Source organism: Gorilla gorilla, chromosome 23, assembly GCF_029281585.2.
Source record: "Gorilla gorilla gorilla isolate KB3781 chromosome 23, NHGRI_mGorGor1-v2.1_pri, whole genome shotgun sequence".
In the NCBI taxonomy this organism is placed as follows: Eukaryota; Metazoa; Chordata; class Mammalia; order Primates; family Hominidae; genus Gorilla; species Gorilla gorilla.
Window position 1 is genome coordinate 25,802,654 of NC_086018.1, and position 19,931 is coordinate 25,822,584.

The 19,931-nt window shown below is 54.4% G+C and overlaps 1 protein-coding gene across 1 annotated transcript in view; it reads right to left on the minus strand.

The window, feature by feature from the left end:
- The window catches only part of MN1 (MN1 proto-oncogene, transcriptional regulator), a 53,444-nt gene extending 41,556 nt beyond the window's left edge, over positions 1-11,888 (minus strand). Inside the window, exon 1 of the mRNA XM_055374335.2 lies at positions 6,886-11,888. Within this exon, the coding sequence (XP_055230310.1) occupies positions 6,886-10,675 (3,790 nt within the window). The 5' untranslated portion in view covers positions 10,676-11,888. The remainder of the gene's footprint in view (positions 1-6,885) is intronic.
- Between the last annotated feature and the right edge of the window lie 8,043 nt (positions 11,889-19,931).

Here is a 19,931-nt window from a genome sequence, read left to right on the forward strand (position 1 = left end):
CTGCTCCGGCTTCTCAAGGAAGTGGTGATTATGAAATCCCACCAGCTTTCTCAGCCTAGAGAGAATGACAATTTGGGGTGCTATGGCTATGACAAGTCCTGACTCAGGAGGTACCTAGGGTGCCAGTCCAATATGGTCTTGTCAGGCCCAAACTGGAAGCTATCGGGAACCCAGTTTCAACCCCTTGGATTTCAAGACTGGGAGAAACCCGTGGCCATTTCTCCCCTCCGTGCCCTTTTGGGCAAACACCGGGTTGGGAGCAGACACTTCACTGGCTGCTCAAACCTCGGAGGCTGCTGATTAAAATGAAGGCCGGCACACAAAGCGGGTCTCAGCATCCTATAATAATTACATCCCGAGAACATGATGCCTTTCAAAAGTCCCTCCCCACGCAAGTAAATGAAACTTAACTCTGCTTCTCAATCCTGGTCACAAAATAAGTTTGGAGGTTTTGCCCCCTGAAGCGCACACTTGGCAGGGTATCATCTCACCCACGCTCTGCAAAGCAGCTGATCACCCAGGTGAGGCTGCATGCTGTCCTGTCATCGGAAGATGGCAGGAAATGACCAGGACCACCTTCGTGCGGGGTGACCCATCGGGCACAATGTGCCAGGATCCCAGAACCATCTCTCCTTTTGAGGCCTGTTCACAGTTTCTTGGGGCCCTGGGTGGCTCTGAGCTGGGGACTGTGGCTGAGCTGTTCTGCATCAGGACACAGAGGGTCCCTGCAGGCAGGACCATGACTAATTTGAAAGCCCAGTGTCGTCTCCGCCACGTCGTTGTTACAAAAAGATTACAATAAAGGCTAGGAATTTCCATAAATGAGAAGCAGCGTCCGCTTCCCACAACTGGTGGGGGTAGGTGGGGGGGAGTAAAGAAGGGGAGGGGGCACTGATTCAAAGATTCCTCTCCTGGCAGGAAACTGGTGTTAGCTGAACTCAGCCAGAGAGACACCTCCACGCACGCTCACGCACAAAACCCAGTGAGGGGCGACGTGCGTCTGCTACTGAAATACTCCAGATCAAAGTCACCCACAGCCCAGGAGGCCCGGGAGGCTGAGATTTCGTAATTAGGATCTTCAAAATCCTCCCTCTATTTTTAGGACTCACGCTCATTCAGTCCTTTACAGAATCAGAACCTGTCAGCTAAGGCCATTGAGACTGAAGGGTGAGCTCCTTTCCCCGCTCGCCTTCAGAAAGCAGATTAAGGGTAAACTGGAGGAGTGACTCCAGATTGGATGGAAATACACTCGGCCATGCATATGTATATATGCGGATGCTGGGATGGGGCGAGGGGGAGAGAGGGGGGCTTCTTCACACACTGAACTGCATGGGGCCCCGCTTTGCTCCCCTGAGATACAGACCCAGAGCTTCCACCCACCTCAGCTGTGCTCTTTTGAGCTGGCCCCCGGACCACTTCATTTGGCTCCAGTGTGTGTGAGAAGGCGAGGAGGCTTGAAAAATTTCCTCCAAATGTCCCTCTTCTCAATCACGCCCTCATGTATACATCAACATCTCCACCAAGAGCGATCAAATCCCACACTCAAATCTGTCCACCCAAGACGCGCCTAAATATAGACACCGTCCTAAAACAAACACATTGTCGGCAAGTCAAAATCCTGACTTGAGTCAAAATGATGAGGTTGGGCGATCCTGGCCCCTCCAGACCAGAGAACTGGGTGGAACAAGCAGCGGGTAGTGAGAAAAGGACAGAAGGTGAACCCACTGGTTGCAGCCCCCCACCCCCTCCGACAAACAGAGGACCGCTCTGGCATGAGAGGATTTGGTGTTTTTATGTTGCGGTGTGCTTGGGAGGCCTGCTTGCTCCCACACACTCCCCAGACATTTGATCCTATTATATAAAGCTACAGCCTTTTAATCTCTAAAAATAACCAAACAGAGGTAAATACAGTATTCCTTACCAAGAGTGTTTATCTCTCCTAAATGCTTTCGGCAAAGCTGATCACTCCCTGGGCAAAGAACACAATCCGACGTCATTGTCATTCAAGTGGAGAGAAACGGGTCACAAGTGATTCTGCTACATTTTCCAGCATAGAGTGAGTTTAGGAGATCCTGTGAAATCCCAGTGACCCACTCAAGTTGGCCCTTCCACAGTGGGAAGAATTTTCCTCCTCTAATTTCACCTGGTCCTGCCGGACTATTCATTAAAAATGTATATTTTGTATCAGCACAGGGTATCAAGTAACTTCTTGGCAAGAGTAGCCACATTTTCAAAACCTATTAAGATTCTTTGTGGAAATTTAAATACCTCTGTCAGGCAAACAAAATTATATCAGGAATCATAGAATTTCCTTGCTAGAAAGAGAAATTAGATTAACTAACCCTCACTCCTTTCCTAGAAACCTCAATAAACTAGAAGTACATTTCAACAGCTCCTTATTTCCGGTCTGAAGGGGCCTCACAATAAATCTAAACGAATTTATATTAAAGAAAGCTATACTTGAGGAAAGCCCTTCAATCTATAAAAATTGCATATATATATATATATATAAGAATATATAAATATATTTTGCATATTAGAAAGCAATGGCTATTTAAAATCAAAACAGCCAGAAAACCCAGTGGTAGAAAACCATGACAAGTTCAACACTGCCAGCTTTCAGCCCCTTAAAACATCCTTGTCCTTTATTAATATTTAGTAGAAATGTATGATTGCAGATGTGTGTTAGGTTGGGGTTTTATGTCGGGAGGCGGGCAAAGTAGACAGGTTTATTACAGCCATGAAATATTAAACAAGCACCAAAGAACAGTAGTTTGATGTCCTGGGATATCCAGGGAGCAGGGAGGCCCAAACGTCAGCTGCACAAAGGGGGCCCTATCTGTTTACATTATCCCTTATTAACACCTGCGAAGTTTTGGGTTACATCTTCCGGAGGCGCAAAAGTCACATGAAGGCATACAACTCGTGCTGGGTAATTTCACAGGGAAACAGGATTGCAAAGCTCTTTGCCTTCCCCCAAACAAGTTCAAATGAGCCTTAAAAATTCTCTCAGGAAAACAGTGCTTTGCTCTGAGGCTAGAACCTACCTGCCCCCCCGCCCCAAGTCTGCCCTATGTCTAAAGAAATTCCATGTTCAAATCTTGCCTGCCTAGGATTGCTCAGTGCTGTTACTGTGTTCTGACTGCAACACTGAGAGAAGCATGAAATTCCAAAAATTTCTCTGGCATCACTGTAAAAATATCATACTTCCAAAAAGGGCAGGATTGCTTGCAGAGTGTGTACCGAGACTGCTCCCATTTCAATGTATGTGAAAGAGTACTTCGAGACTGCCCTGGGTTTCAAGACAGAGCTACCAGGGGAAAGGAGGCTTGGCAAAGATAAACGTATTACAGAATACGGTTAATTCAACTTTTGAAAATTGTAAGGGGCAGGAGGGGAGAAAATGTACTTTTTCCAACTTAATATGCATTATCTATAATCTATCATTATCTCTCCTCTCTGTGTTGAAATTCTTCCGTAGCCACACACCTATTACAAAGATAGGCGGATGATTTTGCAAACTCCTTTTAAATTCATATAATTCTCACCAATTTAATTGATGTTTGAATAGGCCCAAACTCAGGCTGGGTTTTGTTTTTTGTTGTTTTTTTTTTCCTTTCCACAATCTCACCCTTCCCCCACCACAACTTTGTACAAATAGAGCCTCATGCTCAGAGGTGAAGTTGCATTATATAAAAGTTGTTGGGTGGGTTGATTAAGAAGTCAAGAGAAGCATGATTTGGAGAGACTAGCTAGATTTCCTGGTTTAAAAAAATCATCATCCCATGTGATGTTGGCCTAGACTTTGCGAGAACGACAACTTGCCATTCAAGTTCCCTCCCCTCCAAAGGACATCTCAAGCCCATAAGACAATCTGGGCACGTCCCAGTGGCTGCACGCCTTGTGCAGTTCTGAAGACTTATTCGTTCCCTCCAATCCGAGCACGGATCATTTTATTAAATACCGACTAGTATTTTGTCATTGGAGCGAAGAATTTCAGAAACGGTGTTAATATTTAATCACATTAGTACTGGCATGTTTTACGGCGTGACAAAATAAAATATCATTACAAAAATGGGCTTTGCCTGCAAGGGGGGTAGGAAAAAAAATGCTGGGGCTGGTACCTAGAGAAGGCCTATTCAAAGCCATTGGACACCACTGCTGAAGGCTAATGGGACCATGAGCATGTTTTTAAAGGAAAAGCAGAACATTTTGCTATGATTTTTTTTTTCTGTCTCTATTTCGAAGTGGCACACTTCACTCTGATTTTCAGTGAGGGGACTCAGGGGCCTGTAGAAAGCTCTGTGTACCTATTTATACAACGTGTGCAGATGGAACTACAGGGTGTTATCATAATGAAAAGTTTAATCATCCTTATTTACTACCAGTAAGGGAGCAGGATTCAGATGCAGATACCTTATAAAGCCTTAACTAGCAACCCCAAGGCTACAGAAGCTTCCAGTGACCTCAATTCGCTGCTTTATCGAGGAAACTGTCCTTCCCACACCACAGAGTAGAAAACAAAGGAGGTCAAGTGGGTGTCCCTGCTAGTGCTTATAAGACAGGCAGCCCTGCTGGTCCCTGATGGAAGTCCCTGTCGCCCCGCGTGCAGGGGAGGGCTTCCTTTAGCTTACAGGAGAAATCAACCCTAAAGTGACTAGCATCTGTTTCTAAAAAATATTTTCATTCATCTGACTGTGATGATGACACAAACAAAACATTTCTTTGGTGACATTTCTTCATTCACAACCTGCATCTTCATCTCTAAAGGAAGGACTGGAAAGGGGATGGGGAGAGACATCTTCTAAAAATCTCATTAAAATGACCCTATATCTGTCCACCTAGTCTATGAAGGCCCTTTCAAAGACTTGAAGATGAAGTGCTACTGTTTTTCCTTAAATGGATTCTTTAAATCAGGGTTTTTTTTTTTTTTTTAACTTTTCTCACCTCATTTTGGCCAATATGTTCTTAATTACTAGAAGTGGGAGGGGAGGATGAGAAGGGGAAGGGGGAGGGGCAGCCAGGCCAGGCCAGGTAGAAGTGACAGGGGCTGAGATTTGTGCTAACCAGCTATTGATCGGGCCAGATCGAGATGTTGTGTACAAGAAAATAAAGGGGTGGGGGGAGCAAGCAGGAGGCTGTGTCCAACTCGATTTTAAAAAGGGGGGAAAAAAAGGGAGAAGAAGCTGAGGGTCCCAAACTAACCAATTTATGGCCTTGCCTGGGAGAAGCCTGGAGAATGCTGATGCTGGCCGCAGCGTCTGCTGTGCATGCTAAACACCCGGCTTCAAATGAGAGAGTGCGTCCCGGGCGTCCTGGGCTGGGCAGTAACCGCGGAACAAAGAGAAAAAGCAGAGAGGCCGCATTCATGAATTAGAAAACCTAAGCGGGAAAGCTACCCGGGATGCGGGGATGCGCGCCTTGAAAGCCCCAAGTTCTGAACCACCCAACTCCCAGCCCACTCCCGCTTCCTCTCCTCTTGCCTCCCCCAGCCCCCATGCCATTCTCCTAAAACCTACCCTCACCTTAAATCCAGGGTCAAGACACAGCAGGATGTGGGGAGGATGAGGGAAACGAAGGCAGAGGAGGAAAGAACTGTAAAAGAGGGCAAGAATTGCACTGAGGGGGGACACATTTTCAAAAACAAGGTTAAAATGCCAGCCACTGGTTCCATGGTGATAGTCTGTCTAGGGAAACCAAGGGAATCCAACTATAGTTTAAAAGAAAGACATAGAAAGAAAAAAATGGTGTTACCTGATTTTAAGAAGCCATTAGATATATATAGATACATATATAGACACGCGTACCTATATATACACCTATATATATATACACACACACACACACACACACACTTTATATACAGACATTTTAAACCTCCATTCAGATAAAATAAATATCTACGGCAACCCAGTCATCCTTAGGTTAAAAAGAACTGTTATTACTTTAACTGGAATGGCAGCCCATTTACTAACCCCACCCCTCCCACCTTAAAGGCCTCCAGGCCTGGTGGGGAGGGGGTGCTTAGAATGCAAACGAAAGCTGGGACAGGACATCTGTCACCAAAGCCAAGCGAGATATTGACAAACACGGATCCTTTGTGTCTTAAGAGCATATATCCATATCCCCATACACAAATGATGTCCAAGCCGACCCCAACCAGCACTCCCCCTCCCCAACCCCACCAAATGTCAAGGGGATGCACCCTGAAAAGGTTCCCTGCCTCCTGCAACCCCCACAGGTCTCCCGTTTTTCAATGAAACTCTGATAGTTAAGAAGAGACAAAATAGCTATTCATTAGGAACAAACGTCAAATTAGGCGTTGCCTCTGAGTGATGCTGCCGACACCAGGGCTGGTAACTTTTTTTTCCTAAAGATGCTGGCACCTAAAAGAACTAGAGCTAGAGGCTGACTAACTAGGAAAAGGTGGGAGGCGTTAACACAACTTCCCAGGTGTCCTGCCAGGGAAGGCGGCACACAGCTGCTAAAAAGTGGAACCAGCCTTAATGTTGAGGGTGGGGAGGGGTCTTAGTGTGAAAGGGAAGGGGCAATTCAGCTAAAACTGGGGGTGTGGGGGAGGCTGGGCGGGGTACTCTACAAGATTCCCGAAGGGCTGCCATCTAAGTTTTTGCCACCCTGTGGCACTAGAATCTACCTGGTAGCATGTGGGGGGCTTGGGGGCAGTGTGTGTGTGTGGGGGGGGGGGGGGGGGCTGTCCTCACAGCCCTTGGTGTAAGCAAAGGTGGGATAACCAGCTCCTAGTTGGGGATTAGGAGGGTTTGTGCCCTCCAAACCTCAAAGGACCCCAAGAGGCGAAGGCTAAGTCCTGCCCTGGGGATGGGGCGGGTCACCCGGGAAGTGAGAGGAAAACGGGTGTGCATATACCTTCTTTGCTGTTGGGGTTCTGGGGTTTGGCCTTCTCCCAGGGCGCCAACGTCTTGTCGTCGTCCGCGCTGTCCACCAGGGCCTTGTCAGCGGGCATGTACCAGGCAGCGCTGTGCTCTGCCATCAGCGAGTCCAGGTCAATGGTGCTCATGGCGCTCTTGACCGCCTCGGAGCAGCAGCTGCCCAGCTCGCTGTCGCCATTCTGCGCCCCTGAGGCCCCGACGGCGCACTCACCCTTCTTGCCACCCTTCAGCCCCAGAGGCTGGTCCTCGGAGATGCTGAACTGCTGCCTCTGTAGCTGGATCTGCGCCTGAAGGATCTCCAGGGGGTGGATCTCGTCGGGTGGCGGGGCGCCGCTGCTGCTCGTCGGGGTGCGGACCTGCTCCAGGCCCGGCGTGCCCGGATGGCCCGGGCCCCCACCACCGCCGTAGCTGTCAGGGGTCGAGGTAGAGTTAGACATGATGCCCAGGCCGAGGGCGGGCGGGGGCGCCTTCGGTCCGTGTTCCCCGGCGCCTACCCCACGGGGAGGGAGTTTGGGCGAGCCGGTCACCAGGGGACTCCTGCTCGCTTTAACTAGTGCCTGGGGGTTGTCAGAGCTGGACGACACCTCGTCCTCATTGGCGTAGCTCGTGCTCACCTCGTCCGAGGCGAACTCACCCACGTTTGGCGAACTACTGTCCGACTTGGCCCCGCCGTCCAGGGACCCTATGAGGTCCGGCTGATCCCCCAGGAGCAACTCAGCCCCCTTCCCCCAGGATGGCGACGTGAGCGCCTTTTCGTGGGGCGTCGGTGCCCCGCGCGTCTCGCCTGCGGAACTTCCCCCGACGGCTGCGCCTGACGCTTGCTGCTGCCCTGGGCTCACCCCAGGTGCGCCCCCGCTGTCCGGAGCCGCCGAGTACTTGTCAAAGAAGGTGCCAGGGCTCACGTGACCACTGTCCCTTTTTCTGCGACCCCGTCCCCGGCCGCCGCCCCCGGGGACCGGCTTGCCGTCATTCCCCGAAGTGGATTCCAGGGTGTAGTTGGGGGAGAGACTGGTGCCGTCCCCCTGGGCTGGCGGGTTGGGCGGCCCCGAGGCTTTGGAGCCGCTGCTACTGGTCCCGGACGGGCCTCCGGGTCCTGGGGCCCCAGGAGCAGTCCCTCCTGGGAAGTAATCCGAGCCCGGGTTGCCGGCCACTGCCGCGCCGTCGGTCTCGTTCTGGCTCAGTTTCCTCTTGCCCTCTGGCGGGTTCTTCTTGTTGAAGGTCACGTTGAGGTTGGGGGCCCCGAGGCTGGCGATCATGTTCTGGCAAGCGGTGGAGAGCGCAGCCAGGCAGCTCTGGCCGAACAGGTTGTCCTTGGAGCTGGGCTTGTTGAAGGAGCCCAGCGAGAGCGCGCCCAATTTACTGGCCGAGGTGCGCTGGCTGGGCTGGAAATCAGGCTGCGGCGGGTAGGCACCCCCGCCACCGCCGCCACCAGAGCTGCCACCGCCCCCTCCCGCGCTGGGGGGCGAGTTCACGCCTGGACCGCTGTGCGGCGTGGCCTGCCGGCCGGCTGCACCAAACGGAAAGCCCGGCTGGCCCCCGAGCGCAGACGTAGCAAAGTCCGGCGGCGGGGGCCGGCGCTCCGAAGCAGCGCTGGGGAGCCCCACGCCCGCCCCGGGCGACTGCAGCTGACCCAGGCCTCCCAGACTGCCCCCGAACTGCAGGCCCGGTGAAGGCAGCGCGGGCACGTGGCCCTCTCCGGGCATCCTCATCGGCTCCTGCAGAGGGCCCCGGAACAGCACCCCCGAGCCACCGGGCGGAGGAGGGGGCGCCAGGCTGGGGTCGTGCGGGCCACAGTCAGCGGGCAGGCCCGAGCCGCCCATCCTACGGGGCAGCAGGTCTCCGGGCGGCGGATGCGGACCTGAGAACCACGCGCTCTCTTGCGCCAAGTGCTGCGCCTGCTGCTCGAAGGTGCCCAGACGCCCGGCGCCCGTGCTGCCGCCTTCGCGCTCAAAGTTCGGCTGGGCCAAGCCGCCCACCGGGCCGCCATGCACCAGGCCGCCCTGGCCCACGTCCCCGGGGTGGCCTAGCTGAGCCAGGTTGGGCTGGCGCAGCCGCTGCTGCTGATTCCGCGACGCCATCTGCTTAATCATGAGGGCCGCGTTTTGGCGCTGCTGCTGCTGCTGCTGCTGTTGCTGTTGCTGTTGCTGCTGCTGCTGCTGCTGTTGCTGCTGTTGCTGCTGCTGCTGCTGCTGCAGGGACTGGTGGTCCGGGGCCGGATGCTGCAGGGGCGGCCCCGAAGGGAAGCTGTCGGGCACAGGCGGCGTGAACTCGCCGGGTAGGCCTGGGTAGGCGGAGGGGGAGAGGTGATTATCCAGAGCGCCGTTGTGCATGCTGCCGTTCCACGAAGCGCAGCGGTCCACTCCTGCGCTGCCCGGAAAGTCGAAGCGCGGCCTCTTGGCCACGTTCATGTAGGGGGGCGCGTCGAAATGCTGCAGCCGCTGGTTGGGCGCCTGCTGCGGAGGAGGATGCTGCATGCTGAAAACAGGCTCGGAATAAGGGTGCATGCTCCGGTTCTCCAGCCGGTGGATGGGATACTCGAATTGCGCGTGCTGGCTGGGCAGCATGGGGCCTCCGTCCTGCAGGCCGCCGCTGGGCGTGCCCGCCTCGCCCTGCTGGGGCCGAGGGAGCGCAGGCGGGCACGAATTTTGTCGGACTAGAAGCCCGGGTGGCGGCGGCGGCTGCTGCTGTGGCGGCTGCTGCGGGGGCTGCTGCTGAGGGGGTGGCGGGGCCTGCTGGGGAGGCTGCATTAACGGGTGCCTGGAGCCCACTGAGGGCTCCAGACCCACAGGCATCTTTCTGGCCCCACCGAACCTCTCAAAGAACACACCATGCTGCTGCTGCTGCTGCTGGGGCTGCTGCTGCTGCTGCTGCTGCTGGGGCTGCTGCTGCGGTGGCTGGGCGTGCATTTTGGACAAGCCCACCATGCCCGCAGCTCTGGGCATGGCCGAGGCGCCCGGGAAAGCGCCCCCGGGAACCTGGCGACCCGCTGCATAATGAGGCAGCTGCCCTTCGGAGTCAGAGGGCGAAAACATGTCAAAATGTCCCGAGGGCGCCTCGCCCGGGTAATTGTATTCCAGCGAGTCGACGGCTCCTTGGTTCGTCACCCTCCGTGGCTCCAGACTGTGGGAATCGGAGCCGCTGGAGGACGGCAGGCCGTGGAAGGAGGCGGCTCGGTTAGGGCTCTGGTCCAGCGGCAGGCATGGGGCCGGCACGGCGTGGCCGGAGGCACCTGAACTGTGGAAGTCCGGGAGGTTCCCCGGTCGCTGCGGGCCGAAGCTCTCAGGCCCCTGGCTCTCCGCCATGTGCTCATAGCCCTCGGCGAAGGGCGGCTGGCTGCCCAGGCCTCCGGCTGCGCCGCCGTAGCCGAGCAGGCGACCCCCGTGCAGGCACGAGGCCCCGGGGTCCGGGCCACCGAAGTTGCCCCCAAAGTGGGGGTGATGCTGGTGGGGATGATGACTTCCCGGGTGGCCGTGGTGAGGCTGCTGGCCGCCAAAGAAGCCGTGCACAGGCTGCGCTTGCAGCCCCCCTGCGTGCAACTCCGAGTGGCCGCGCGCGTGGAAGCCGTAGGGCTCCATGTTCATGCCCAAGATCGGGGGTTCGCCCAGCGCGCTCATAGCAGGATCCACAGGGCCAGGGTGCCCCCCAGTGTGGAAAGCCGGGGCCTTAAAGTGGGTGTTCATGCTCAGTCCGGTCTCGTTAAAGTTCCTCTCGCCCTGGCCAGCGTTCCTGCTGTTGATCTGGGGCTCGAATTGGTCCAGCCCAAACATACTTGGCGGGGGGCAGAGGGGGATCAATAGGGCATGACAGCCGGCTCTCCGCGGCGCGCCTCCGGCCAGCTACTCGTTCCAGCCCAGGATTGGGCGCTCCGGGACGCTCAGCACCGCGGGGGCTCAGCGCGCACCTCCACCCCGCCTGATGTGAGGGACGGGGGGCGGGGTATCAGCTCCTCTCCCGAAGCTCCGATTCTGCCCGGGGAGGGCCTCTCACATCTTGCGAGGCCGCGGGGCCTCTAGGAGCCGTGTTGGGGGGCCCATGCCCCGGGCGGTTGTCACAGCCGCGGGTGGGTCTGCGGGGAGGGGACGAAGCCGCGGATGAACGGAGACAAAAAGTTAAGTGGGGGGAATGGGGAGGGAAGGGGGTTGGGAGAGCAGAGCGATCACCTTCTCAAGTCCGATTGGGTCTGTTGGGGAGCCCCCAGGACGCCGCCCGCAGCCTCCCGGAGTCCGTGGCAGAGCTGCTAAGGGCAGGGGAGGGAGACCCTTCAAAGCCGCGGCTAGCTCCGGGCACCGACAGAGCGGTCCCTCCCCCCGCCCCCCGGAGTCCCCGCGCCCCGCAGCCCGAGCCTCCACGGAGCACGATCCGCTCGCACAATCCCCGTAGGCTCCGGGCGAGCGGCTGCTGCTTCTTCAGCGGGTCGGAGGACTGGAGGCTCCGCTCGGCATCGCCGGTGCCGGCCCCCGAGCCGAGGACGCAGAGGGGCTGCGAGGCGGCAGGCGCCGGGGGCTGGAGCCGAGGGTCGGGGAAAGGCGCGGCTCCTCTGCTCGGCAGCGGGTGCGCTGCGGCCCGCGCGCAGCTTCGCGGCCACGTCCGCCGCCTGCCGCTTCTGTTCTCCGCCGTTGGGTGTCTGAGTTCGCCGGAGTCTCCGCGCACCGTTGCAGGCGCGGGAGGGCAGCGAGACGAGGGGTTGGGTCGCTCCAAGGCTCCGGTTCCCTGCCTCCGCGCTGAGGTGCTTCGCGAGTCCCTCTCGGACCTGAGGGAGGGGGGCGTACGCGGGTCGGGGGGCCACGCCGGGCGAGCAGGCTAAGGCGTTCCCGCTGCGCTCTCAGAGCCCGGAATGGGGGGAGGGGGGCGCGGGGGCAGCTCTGGGGGGTCTGCGCACCCCTCTCCCGACTAGCGGGGGGGCTCTGCGTGGGGCGTTCCGAGGGTCTCGGCTCCCCTCTCTGTGTCTGCCTCTCGCCCAGCGCCGGGAGAAGCAGCAACAAGTTTTGCATTTCAGCAATCAATTTCAGCCATTACATTTGCACCAATCAGCGCCGCCCAAGTTCCGGGCCCGGGGCGGGGCTCGCTCTTAAGGTGGTCCGGGGTCCTGGCTGCTGAAGCCCCCGCCACGAACCCGCACTACCCCAGCTCTGGGGTCCCCTGCGCCCGCCTCTCCTCGGGGTCCGGCGTCAGTGCGCTGGGGGCGCGCCCTGGCCTCCGGGCGCATCGAGCTGGAGAGGGTGCAGGCGGAGGAGAATGGCGGGAGCTTGGCTTTGTTCACCCCCTACCCATTCACACTGTTCCCAACTCCCCACCCCCAACTGGAGCGAGACCCACCGGGTGGGCAGGGGGCGGGGAGGTGGGCGGTGAGCGGTACGGGGCGCTCAGACAATGAGGTCGCCAGGCAAAGACCCTGGACTCGCCACGGAAAGTCGCTAAGTGCCTACTGCACTTCGGCTCCGGGGTGAACACTCCGTTCTCCGCTAGCGGCGCCCAAATTAGCTGGCCCTGGGATTTTCTTGGAGGGTAAAGCAGACGGGGAACCTCGAAGTTAGGGTTCTCCTCGAGAGACCTGGGCGCTTGCTCACTCCTCCGTCACTAGGGCGCTCACAATTGTTCCCCTTCCCCACTGCCTGGGGTTCCCGGTTCTCACCGGCCGGCGTGGGCTCCAAGGAGTCACAGTCACTCAGCCACTTTATGGGGGAGCACATCGGTTGAGCCCAGTAACCGGAGCGACTTGCGAGGCGGCTGGGAACCCCGAGAAGACACGCACGAAGAGGGCGCACCCGCCGGGCCGCACACCTTGCCCTGGGCCACCCGGTCCAAGACCCAGGCCCTCTGCGGGTGCGAAGTTGGCCTCCTTAAGAGATCAATTAAACTGAAGAGGCCGAGGAATGGAATTGGGCTGTGATACTAAAATCAATAGGAGTAATTTAATATCTGCCCTGCTCTTTATGAAATATTTATCCCAATAATCTTAGTTAAAATGTTTAGATCGTCCTGATCCCCACAGAGGCTGAAATCTATCTTGCAATTAGAAGTTGGAAGTTAGAGGTGATGGAGGATAGAGGTGTTTATTCTGTGCGCCTGTGTGCGTGTGCGCGCGCCTGCGTGCGTGCGTGTGTGCATGCGTGTGTGTGTGTGTGTGTGTGTGTGTTCCTCCCTAAAGTGTGTGTAGGGAAGGAGGGGGGAGAAGGCCTTTAATTTTCCTTGCCATAAAATAGCACGAGGCGATTTTGCTAGCAGATTCGCATTCTTAGAAGGGCGAAAAAAGAACTTTCTTCGGAGTGCCCCTGATATCGCTATTAAATCTAAATAAAATTAAGCATGGTGTATGAAAATGCCTTTTCCCCCAACAAAAGAAAGTGTTTATCGCCCGAGTCTGTCTAGCGTTTGCTAAATTACGCATGAAATCTGAAATGAAATAAACGTTTTAATAAAACCAACCCCTGAGCCCTTTTTATTTAAAAACCTTAGATTAAGCACTCCACCGTCGCGGGCAGGAGTTAAAAAGTTACCATGTCGTACGCGCAGATTCATTGCTCCCCGGAGTTGCGGCTAGGAAGGCAGTGCTAAGTATGCCAGAACCGACATGCCGGGGGTGGGGGGAAATGGGCTCAACTTTGGGGTAGCGGCAGAATTCCTAAGAAATTGCCCCCCCCCAAAAAATTTTTTTAATTAAAAATAAACAAACAAGAAAAACCAACAACTTTAAAACTCAGCCAGAGCAAGCTCAGATCCAAGACCTTTCCCGGGGCCTTCCTGTTGTGGAAGTTTACAGACATATATATTTTTTCTTTTTTGAAATTAAAAATGAAAATTACCCCCATCAAAAATGGGGTCCATAAATAAGCTTAGGGAAGAAGTATTTGTACAGGGCGGTGGAGTTTTTAAAGGATTTTTCTGCAGGATCAGGTTGTTGGTCTGTGATTAAATATTGATTTTGTGTAATTAGTTTTCATGTGAACTATCCTCTTGCTGATAGCTTAGAGGTTTCAGAACTAGAAAAGAAATGGAATTGGACATGGAAATTATTACTTAGCAAAGTGACAGGGAAGTGAGAGCCAGAGAAAAGACTGAGGCTTTGCTGATTTAGGCACAAAGAAATAAAGGCTTGGGTAGGCCCTCCAGTGACACCCTCCCCCCGGGGCCTAGGACCCTGGGGCTCTGGGGCTCCCGAGACAGAGAAGGGAGGATCTTGAACCTCCTGGACAAAAAGCGGGAGGCAATAGGAAAACCTGGTTGTGAGGAAGAGGCCCCCACATGGGCAAAGGCCTGGGCATAGTCCAAGATACTGGGTCACATACTCAGTCTGCTCTCGACTATGGGTGTCTCCTGAGGCACCTATGAGCCGCCTGTGTTTCTGTGTCTGGAGGAAATAGGGAAAAGTGGGGACCTGTCTGGAGCCTGGGGGTGGGCCAGGAGGGTGGGAAGAATGGCTCACAGGCCTGTCGTCTGGGGAGACCTGGATGGGGGCGTCTGCAGAGCTGAGGCATGACTTCACACAGGGCTGGGCGGGGGTCTCCAGCACACCTGGGCAGGTTTCCTGTGGAATAATTCCGTGTGCTCCAGGGAGGGGGGGGTGTGGGAGTATTTTTCTGGGGCTGTTTCCAAGAGTTAGCTCCACAAGGTGTGTGAGTGGCTGAAAGAAGGGAGTGTTTGGGCCTGGTGGAGTTTCTGTTCAGGATGTGTGTCTCGGTCACCTTTCTTTAACACCGCAAATGTGCGGGTGTGTGGCACACGTCTGCATTTTGTGCCTTTGCTTGTATGCGGCTGGCGGGGCATCTGCGTGTGTTTCTGTCCATGCCTGCGTGGGCGTTCGTGCATGGATCTTTGGGGGTCTTGGTGCATGTTCTCTGTCTGTCCCCCAACCCCGCATTTCTGTGTGTGTGAGCCACTGCGTTTGTACCTGCGTGTGTGCAGCTGCCTCACCCCTTGCATGCCTGTATCTCTGCTCCAGTGTATCTGTTTTTTCTGTGAATGTGAGGGCGTGTGCCTCACAGACTGTGCCCATCTGTGCCCGTGTATGCGCCGGCGTGTGCGCCTCCACAGTGTGGGCGCCCCTGCGTGTGCCTGTGTGTGCTTTCGCCCGCAAGGTCCCGCAGTGTTTCTTTGGAACAGACACATTGCCCCCTAGCGCTCAGACGAATTCAAAGTCCCCGCAGGCGCAGAGCCGGGAGCAGCAGGAGCCTCAGGGCCCTCCATCCGCCAGGGCTTTCTCCATCCTCCTCCCTCCCCAGGTCTCCCTCCGGGGGCACTGAGTGTGCTGGCAACGGCCAGAGGAGGCCCTCCGGGCAAGGGAAGGAGGAGACACAGCTGGATGGGGCCCCAGAGCTGGAGAGGGATGTTTTAAGCTGGTGACAAGTGGGGAACTGCCTGGGATGGCCCCCAGAACACTCACCGCTGATATGGAGAGCCTGGCACACCTCAGCTAGCCCAGGAGCCTCAGCCTGCAGCCCACCAGTGAACTCTCACTCGATAGAAACACAAAGCAACCCACACCCAATACCCGTCACCCAGGAGACACACAGCCTTCGTGCCTGCCCTGTTGGCCCCCAACATCAGCACAGACACATGTACACACTTACCTCCATAGTGTGTGGCTGTGTCAGCAAACACATGCACTCACATGCACACACAGAGCAATATCAGCATACACGTACTCACACACACACACACAGCCCTCCATAGTGTGTGGATGTCAGCACACACACACATATACACCTCCATAGCGTGTGGCTATGTTAGCACATACACACACACCCCTCCATAGTGTGTGGATGTCAGCATCCATGTACTTATACACACACTCACACATACACCTCCATAGTGTGTAGCTGTCAACACACTCACACACACGTACACCTCCATAGTGTGTGGATGTCAGCACACACACACACACATACACCTCCATAGTGTGTGGCTATGTCAGCACACACACACACACACACACACACACACACATATACACCTCCATAGCGTGTGGCTATGTCAGCACACACACACACCCCCCTCCATAGTGTGTGGATGTCAGCATCCATGTACTCACACACACACCCCTCCATAGTATGGGGATGTCAGCACACACACACACACACACATACACACCCCTCCCCATAGTGAATGAGTCTGCCCACTGGCTTCAGGACATGGAAGGCTCCTTCCGTGTCAGGCTGGTGCTTTGTGCATTATACCCATGGTCATCCTCACAGCAACGCCATGAAGTGGGGACTCAGAACCCATTCTACGGATGAGGAGATCGAGAAAGTCAAGGGACTTTCCCAAAGTCAAACAATGGCAGAGCTGAGATTCTAATCTCCCTGACACTGACGCCTGTCTCTTAACCACGGCCTGCTCTACCTGAATGTGATAGTTCAGGTAAAACACTTAGTACAGTGCAGGGGACATGGTAAGTGCCAAGAAGTGTTAGCAACCTTTATTACCACTGTGATTATTACCAAATATTATCAAAATTATGATTCATATTATTCTCAGTGTCTCCCTCACCCACACAAACATGAGAAACTAGTACAAACACACACACACACACACACAGCAATATCCTCAGCCTTCTTCCTCTAACCCCCGTATCCTTTGGAGCTTGGAAACTCACCGGGACCACAGAAGCTCAAGCCCTTCTTGCAGGCAGTGTTCCTAGAAGGACTGGAGGGGAAGCTACTTCTCCGGACACCTGGGGTCGGCAGAGCGGGCCTCTCCAGTGGGCCAGTGGTGGGAAGGTCAAGGATTTGGGCATTACAGACTCAGATTCAAGTCTTGTTTTCACCACTTATGAGCTGCGTGACCTTAAGCAAAATACTTTTTTCTCTGAACCTCAGTTTCCCCTGTTGGAAAGAGACATGAAGGCCAGTTGATATACAGCATAGGGACTGGAGACAATGCTTTCAGAGTGGAACAGAGCACGGCACAGGACAGACATTCATTAAATGGCAGCCCCTCTTATGACCATTATTATTTCTTCTGTGTTTGGATGCAGGGAGATGCAGAACAGAACCACAATCCCAGGAAGCCCCAGCTATGACTGGGACAGAGGAGAGGGCAGATGACTAGAGTCAGAAGACATGAGACCCTCATGGAGCTATAGTCTGCTGTTTGCTAAGCAACAGCACCTCGTCTATCTTGCTACACACAATGTCTGTCTTTTGGGGTGTCTCCTCGATCTGTTCATTATGTACATACCAAATGCTTATAATATGCCAGGGCCTGGTCTAGGAACTCAAGAAAAAATGTAGCAGACACAGTCCCAGCCTTCAAGCCAGATCAAAGGAAACCTACTATTTGATGTGAAAGGACTACATTACACACCTGTAAGGGATAAAATAACTGCCGGGAAGGAGGGATAATAGAGAAGGATTCCCAATGTTGGGTTTTGAAAGTAGAATAGGAGTTTGACAACCAAATAGAGTCACAGGACTTTCCAAGAGGAGTAATCATGTTAGACGGGGTGCAGGAAGGTTCAAGCAGAAGTGAGTTTAGAGCAGTATGAGGAAGGGGCAGGATCAGGAGGACCTCAAGGCCGGGTGGGAAAGTTTGGACATTGTTCTGGGGAGCTATGGAAAGGTTTAAAGCAAGACCAAGAGACATTGTCCAAGGTGAGTTTTAAATATCCCTGGAGACCTGAGGGTCTCCCTTTTCTTTGCCTTCACTGTGGCCCCAGGAGCCATCTTTACCTGGTTTCCTTGGAAACAGGGCTTGGGAGAGGGGAAGTCTCAGGTCTGTACCCAAGCAGCCAGCACAGAGCAGGACCGTGCCTGCTGCCTCTTCCATCTCAGGCCCGTGCACAGACAAGAGTCCCCTCTTGGTTCAGTGACTATAGATGCTGCTCTCTGCGGAGCAGGACCTCCTGCCCATTTCTCAGTTGGGGTAGGTTTAGGGGCATTTCCAAATGAGAGCCAGATCTCCTAGGTTCAAAGCCCAGTATCACCACCCCCCGACCTGTCTCCAAGCGTGTGAGGGAGGCAAAAGTGTGAGAAAGCACCCAGTCCCCACTATATAACTTATATAAATTATATATGTACAGTATATTTTATAGTGTTAGTATATTACATAGCTACCCCGTGAGGTAGGTTCTATTCTTTTTCCATTTTATAAAAGTGAAAACTGAGGCACAGAGAGGTGAAGGAGCTTGCCCTAGGTCACACGGCAAGTAAGAGTCAGAGCCAGAACTCAAACCAGGCCTAGCACAACTTCACCATTAGCCCACGTATCAGTCACAAAGATTCTCCCTTTCTCAAACCCAGGGCTACCATCTGGAAAGAGGACGCCTTGCCCACAGTTCTGATGCCTGGCCCTGGGTCTAAGCCCCTGGAGAGTCCCAGCCCTAAAGAGGGGTCCCTGCTTTCTCTATTGTTTTACTTCGTTGCTCCCCTGAGGTCTCTGGGGTCTGATCACAAGGTTTCAGTATAGGGAACTACTGAATTTCCCCTCAAAAGATACCTGGAACAAGAAGTATCCCCAGCGCACTTGGCCTGGCAGGGCTACCTGCGCAGGAGAAGAGCTGTGGCCACCATAGGGCATTTCAACTTCCCAGGTACCAGACACATGGGGCTGAGGCTCAATAGCTTGCCGCTAGCCTCCAGATCTCCTGGACAACCCAACCTTCCCGGGGAACGCTCTGTTTTCATGAGTCTAGCTCAGAGCCAGAGCCAGTATCTCAACCGCACAGCAACACGCTTAGCTTGTGACATGGAGGATCAGAAATGAGACCCTTGCTTGAAACCATGAATTGGAACGATGCTACAAACCTCCCCTTTTCTGAACACAGAAACTCTCTTAGACCTCACTGAATCCAGAAAGCAACCCTAGGAAGTAAGCATCTCCATTATCCTCTGGAATGGAGGCTCTGATTGGTACAAGAACGACGTGTTCAAAGCCACATCGCGACTGCATGGCAGGGCCTGGTTTCATACTCGGATCCGTAGGGTCCTAGAGCCATCCTGCCAATGTCTCCATCTACGTGGGTTTCTCTTCCCCAGACGGCATCCAGCTATGAGCTTCTATTTTCCATTCTCTAAGCGAAGTATGCTGAACCCAGGCCCTGCTCCCAAAATAACTCAAACCAGCCCCACAGGCTGGAACGGAGGCCCCAGCAAATCCAGGGCCCAGTTTGCCTCCCCTTGAAAAAGTCCCTATTCAGCAAAAAAAGGAGGAAAAAAAAAAACAGCCATCACTCATAAAGCATCACATACCACACAATTAGTCAGAAAATGCAAAAGTTCAGCAGGGTTTATAATTATTCAACAAACCTATTTAGCATGCTCACAAAGCCCCTCCCTCCCCACCTCTTCATTTTCCCTCCCTGTGGCCATCAGCAATGTGGGCTCATTACCACCGAGAACCTCGCTGGAAAGCCAGCCTCATAAACAGAACAAAATAAGCATCTATGATGGGAAAACTTTGGATGGACCAGTCATTAGCCGACACCTTTCAAATCACACTGTCGATTGTCACCTGCATCTCCTGTCCCCCACCCTCTCGGACACCCATGGCTGCATGCCCCATCTCCACTGAGGTAAGGAGCAAGTGCTGGAAGGAACCACCCCCAATGCCAAGACCCAGGCTGAGCTTATCTTCCAGGAAGGAGCCCTGTGTGCAGCTGGAGTCTGCAGCCAAGCTCCTCCATGTGTCAGCAGCGACGGCAGCCGGCATGTGGCAGGTGCGTCCCTGTTTGCTCTACAGCGCCCCATTCCTCTTCACTTTCCTTACAGAGGGGTGTGCTGGGGTGGCTTAGAGCATCACACAGATCTGAGATCTGTGACCTTGAGTGGATCATTCCCTTCTCTGTGCCTCGGTTTCCTCATCTGTAAAATCAGTTTCCAGCAGTACCTACAGCAAAGGACATACGTGAGGACGGAATGAAATGGTGTAGGTTAAGCACAGCAGTCACACACCATCCCTGGGAGGCGAGTAGAGGCACCTCCTCTCTAAGGCTCCCTGGAAGTGTGCTCCAGTGTAAGAAATGAGGGGTGCCTTGCTGACATCCTCCAGAGATCCAGGATAGGAGGAAAGCAGCCTCCCATCTCTGAG